This window comes from Elaeis guineensis, chromosome 7 (genome assembly GCF_000442705.2).
Source record: "Elaeis guineensis isolate ETL-2024a chromosome 7, EG11, whole genome shotgun sequence".
NCBI classification, from domain to species: domain Eukaryota; kingdom Viridiplantae; phylum Streptophyta; class Magnoliopsida; order Arecales; family Arecaceae; genus Elaeis; species Elaeis guineensis.
This window is the reverse complement of record NC_025999.2, coordinates 26,320,638-26,326,637: the sequence shown is the minus strand read 5'-3', so window position 1 is coordinate 26,326,637 and position 6,000 is coordinate 26,320,638. Positions and strand designations below refer to the sequence as shown.

Here is a 6,000-nt window from a genome sequence, read left to right as displayed (position 1 = left end):
CGTTATGCCCAAATTGGGTGCCGGTTTCCAACTTGGATGCAACACGTCCCACGAAGGGGACCGAGCCGAAATCGAACCCAATCAGCTGTGGTTCGGAGTGACCGTTTCGTTTTCGACTCACCTAGACGTCGCGAAGAGCGAATGATCACCGTCAGATCACAAACTGACGGTTGTGATCTCTCGATATTTCACGGCGGTTCTCCATGCACGAGCAGACTAAAAATTTTGTGATCCCTCTATTTTCCTTCTCCTCATTCTCCAATTTTCTTCGTTCTCCATCTCCTTCGTCCTTCGCAGTTTTAATTTATATTTTTTCCATATATATTTTTGAAATTTAATCCTTCCTCGTCCTTCTTCTTATTTGTCGAAACCCTGAAAATTCCTCCTTTGCAGCAAGTTGTACAAAGGTTTTGCTCCGTTCCCATCCGGAGGATTTCGATTCTTTGGGGCAATTTAATGAGTTTTATTTGATCGATAATTTGTTGATCGAATTGTCCAATGGCGGAGAGTTTCAGCAGATGGGAGTCCGATCCCTTATTCTCGGCGGCCGAAGTGGTGCAAGATTCTGCAGATAGGTCAGCTCTTCGAATTGCTTTTGATTGTTGTTGTAATTTCTGTTGTAAATCTTGGAGAATTCGTTCCATGTCTAGCGTAATTGGTTCTTGTTTTAGTTTTAATGATTTTTAAGCCTTCTTCTTCCTTTTTTGAAGTGGGCAAAATTTGGCGTGAAATTAAAACACATGAAGGACTGAATAATTAGTGGAATGTTCAGTGTCGTTAGATAATGATCGAGAGATTTCTATCAGTAATACTACAAAAATATGTGTAGTTTTTGTTAAATACCCCGCGATGCGAGGGAGATCAAAATAAATAATGTAAAACTATTAAGCATCAACGACATCCCCACCGGTATAGGAATTCATGAGGTATATGACATAAATAAATAAATGTTGATATTGGTTCAGCAAAATATTGTTCGATCAGGCTAGCACCATCTCCAGGTGCACCTTCTCCACCTTGATGGCCTCGTCCAATGCGTTCAGCCTTCCCAATGCCTTCAACTCTTGGGGCTTTGCCTTCTTCCCTGATATCATCATCACCCTAAACTTCCACCTTGTTACGCGAGAACACATCAACAATGCTCAGATCCACTCACTCATTAATCTTGTTTCCATGAACAAAAAGCCTAAGAAGTGAAGAACAAGAAGAAAAGATTGGACTTTTACCATCCAGAGAATGCTTTCTATCTTGGCGGCCTTTATGCTGGCGACAATCATCCTGGATCTCCCTGGTGAGGCGTACAATGGCATACTTCTTTGAGTTCATGTTGAGCACCTTTATCCTGGGGTATGAGTTGTGTTGAGAATCATTGCATATCCAACTAGGCCTCTATTTTTTTTGTGTGTCCTATTTGAAATAGGACTTTATCTTTAGTGTTACTTTATTTAATTATTTTCTTCTAAAGATTGCTAGTATTTGTATCCTAGTGGGTTTTTGGTTTATGGGTTAAGATAGGAGTCAAACTCGTATCCATGTAGTGGTCTATTTAAAGGGACCTTTGGTGTCTCCTTGGTATGCGTGGAAGAACTATGTACGAAATTGTGTGAAACCATGTAGAGAACGGTGTGGAAGACGTGAAAAAAGAGAGAGGAGAGATTATTTTGTGCGTGTGGAGACTCCTTCGTAAGATACCTTTGTGAGATTTTAGTCTTTATTCTTATTTGAATAAATTATTTTTCTCTTTCAATTTTTTATTCTTCCATAATTTTTTTTTAAGATTCTCTGTAAATATTTTTTTTTATTTGGTGTTTGTTTTGAATCGTGAGCCGGCATTATCGATTTATTATGTGTAGTATGCTGTTCTATATAGTATTAGAGCGAAGGTTTTGATATTTATGGCTCTACATGATATTAGAGCCATAGGCTTGGAGATTGGTGATTTGTGCATTAGCAGCTCGGCATGGTTGAAGAGCTTTCGGTAATTTATTTTGCATGATGCAAACGTATAAACTCTTGTTTGGTGATTCAAGAGTTGAATCACCATAGCTGAACTTGCTATGATCAAAATATCGAACAATACCAATTATGCATTTTGAAAGGTTTGCATCACATCTTATTTGGTCGCAAAAGGTTTATGGGAGGTCGTGAATGGGACAAATACGGTAAAGCCAACAGAAACTACAGACAATGCAGAAATGAAGAATACATGGAAGACCAAACCCGCAAACATAGTTCTTATGCTTCTAATGAATGTGGATGAAGATACTTACTAGCATATTCAAGGTATAGAGGAGCCGAAAAAAGTATAGGATATTCTTGCTGCTCTCCATTCAAAGACCAACGAGGTTCGGCTTCAAGTTTTGGAAAATGACATTGGTGCTCTCAAACAAGATAATTTTACAATCTCTTAATATTTTCTTAAAGGAAAGAAATTGTTTGATGAGCTTGGTATGCTTGATCCATCTTCTTGTTATGATGAAAACAAATGGTATAGATTGTTAGTTCTAGGTTTGAATAAAGAGTATAGTGCTTATATGCTAGTTATTTCTAGATGGGCTCAAAAATCTATATTAGTAGAGTTGGAAAACATACTTGTTAATCAAGAAGTACTTAATCCTTAGATGCGTGATTTGATGAGATCCTCTAAGAAAAAAAAGGTCTTATTATTTGACAGTGAAAATAAAAATAAGAAATAGAATAATAATTTTAAAAATAAAAAAAAGGTCAGTTGGAGAATATGAAAGGACAAAAATTCTAATCAGAAAAAAAATTATAAATTCAAGAAAAATTATTGTAAGTGTAAAAAATTAGGCTGCAAAATCCAAGATTGCAGGGTGAAGCTCAAACAATCTGATGTTGCATCCTCTACATCAGAGTGGGGAAGAGAAAGAAATTGGTACTTGGGCTTTTACTACTATTATTATTGATACTAATCTTGATAGTCAGCATGCATGTATTTTTTCTTCTTCTCATGTGCCAGATATTGATTTTGCTCATGACTGGATTATTGATTTTGGATGTTCTAATCATCTAATTGGTCATAAAGAGATATTTGATTGTTTGCATGATTATACCGGTTCTGATGCTATTACTACTGTCGATAATTCACTTCATTCTGTTAAAATGTTGGTGATTTATTTCTCACATCATTTATTGGTTCTTCTATTTTCATGAATAATATTTATTATATACCTGTTATGAAAAAAATTTGATTTTTGTTTCTCAAATCATGGATAAATAGGAACAAAATTGGTTTAAAGATGATGATTTGAAATATGGGATTTGAGAAGCTTGATCAATTAGAGATTGGATTAATTTATGAAGACTTAGAGCATGGCAAGGTCGATCAGCTTGAGGATCAATCAAGTCCAGAAGAGAATTTTGAGCAGGAGAAGCTTGATCAGATGGCTACAGTCTCAAGTTTAGAAGAGATCATGATTGAAAAATCTATTGATTGTAATAATTGCTTAGAAAAGAGTTAAAGGATGCCATAGTTGATCTGGTTATGAAAATATATATTAAAGAATTAAATCATGCGGAAGAGTCTTATGTTGAAGCTATCTAAGATCTGGATGTTTCTGGTGGAGACTTAGTCAACTATGAAGACGAAAAGCTGATTAATTTTAAAATAGCTTTGGAGATCAAGGAACAAGAAGATATGCTTGGTGGAGATGATTCTTGTTGTGCCTTGGTACCGATTGATTTTGAAGCTTTTCTAAAGTTTGAACTATTAGAAGACTATGCATGAGAAGTTGATTCTATGTTCACAAGAAGCCAACTATATGTAGATATTTGAGGATATACAAATGGGGGCATGTGGATATGATCAAATTTTTGTTTTTGATTTTACTCGTGTGCAGGTAACGACCGATGCTTATAGTAAATATAACTGATAACTTGATGTTTGTTGGGATGAGTTGGATGTTTAAAGGAATCTTGACATTGTAATCATGAAATCAATGTCGAGAGAAAGATTGCAAGACATCATTGATTTTGATACATGCATCGAAGAGGATAAACCAACGAAGGAACCATTGTTCGAGCCAATAATGGAGTTCCGTTATTCAATTGTTGATTCAATAAATTGTTACGTATTACTGTTACTGCGGCGATGATGGCGATAGCTATGATGGTGCTTCATGACATCGACAACTTCAGTATTGTCAGTATCGACTTCGTAATGAGGAGAATGTTGAGAATTATTGCGTCCAATTAGGGCTCTATTTTTTTTATGTCCTATGTGAAATAGGACTTTATCTTTAGTGTTACTCTATTTAGTTATTTTCTTTTAAAGGTTGTTAGTATTTGTGTCTTAGTGGGTCTTTGGTTTGTGAGTTAGAATAGGAGTCAAACTCCTATCTATATGGTGGTCTATATAAAGAGATCTTTGGTGTCTCCTGGGTATGTAAGGAAAAACTATATAGGGAACCGTGTGGAACTATGTAAAGAACGATATGAAAAACATGGAAAAAAGAGACGAGAGATTATTTTGTGCATGTGGAGACTTCTTTGTGAGACACCTTTGTAAGATTTTGGTCTTTTTTCTTCTTTGAATAAATTATTTTTTTCTAATTTTTTATTCTTTCATAATTTTTTTTATGATTTTCTGCAAATATTTTTTTTCTTTGGGTTTGTTTTGGATCTTGGGCTGGCACGATCAATTTACTATGTGCATTGTGCCGTTCTACAGAGTTGATCTTCTCGATGTCCTTTAATCGCTTCACTCCAATGGCTTCGAATTGGTCGTCATGCCTGCAGGAGCTCACTGCCACTTTGGTCTCCATCACATTCAAAACTATGCATGACTATGTATCATGGTTCATCTGCTCAATGGCCCAGTTGGTCACCATGGCGGTGACCCTCCCATCTTTCATGATGAAGTCTTAGTGAGGATGGGGTTTGATGTTGCATGGAGATTTATTAGATGCAGTATTTTTAGAACTGCCCTGAACTACTCGGTTCGGGGCGTACTGAGCCAAACCGGTGCCTAACTAGGCCGGTTCAGCTGTGATTTTCAACACCGAGAATAAAAAAAAAAATTTGGGAACCACCTGATTCGGCCCTGAACCAGGCGGTATATGGCCTGAACCTGTCAGTTCGGGCTTATTTCGAACCGAACTGTCTGGTTCTGTGGTTTAAAAAGAAAGAAAGAGGTAGAGAGGAAGCCGAAAGACTTCCTCTTTGCTTCTTTCGTTTCTTTGATGCTTTCCCTTACTCCTTAAACCGAGAACACCAAAAAATCGTTGGAACAACGTGGATTAGAGGTATGTTCTCCTTCCTAGCTTCCTTTCTTCTCTTCTCCTCTTCTTTTTTTTTTAAAAAGAGGGGTGGACTGATGTTCCTCCTGAATATATAAATGATCCTGCTATTTATGGACATCGACAGTCAACTAGATTCTGATGATCGGTACGTATTTAGTATTTTTTGATTTTTTAATTGATTAAGCATTTTAGGATACAATGATATCTGATCTATGTATTGATTATTTAGGATGCTAAATAATATTATGTCATACTTAAATTCATATCGCATGCGATTAACATTATATCGTAGTGATACGAACATTAATTAATATCACTAAATAACAATTTGAATTTCAAAACATTCAATAATCATTAAAAATTTTATTGAATATCCCTTTCTCAAAAAAAAAAAAAAAAATTGGCGTGCCGGTCAAACCGACATGCGGTACAATCGGCACGTCTGGCTATACCGCATGTCGGTATGGTTTGGTACTGGTGCCGTATCGTATTGTACCAACCGACAACCGACAACCGGCACGGCGATCGGTATTGGTACTAAAAACCTTGATTAGATGAGACTTTGATTTATTTTAAAATGGTATGTGTAGATAGGATTGAGGAAAGGAGGTTTATTTGAATAGAGAATCTACTAAGAAGAGTCCATTCAGTATATACATATACATACATACATACATATATATATACATACATACATACATATACATACATACATATATACACATACATACATACATAC

General features: G+C 36.0%; 1 protein-coding gene across 2 annotated transcripts in view; it reads left to right on the top strand.

The window, feature by feature from the left end:
- The first annotated feature begins 231 nt into the window (after positions 1-231).
- LOC105033043 (uncharacterized) overlaps positions 232-6,000 on the top strand; it is a 34,258-nt gene continuing 28,489 nt past the window's right edge. For both annotated transcript variants that reach the window (XM_010907689.2, XM_073260895.1), the window contains exon 1: positions 232-575. In XM_010907689.2, coding sequence (XP_010905991.2) covers positions 499-575 — 77 coding nt within the window. In that variant the 5' untranslated portion in view covers positions 232-498. The remainder of the gene's footprint in view (positions 576-6,000) is intronic.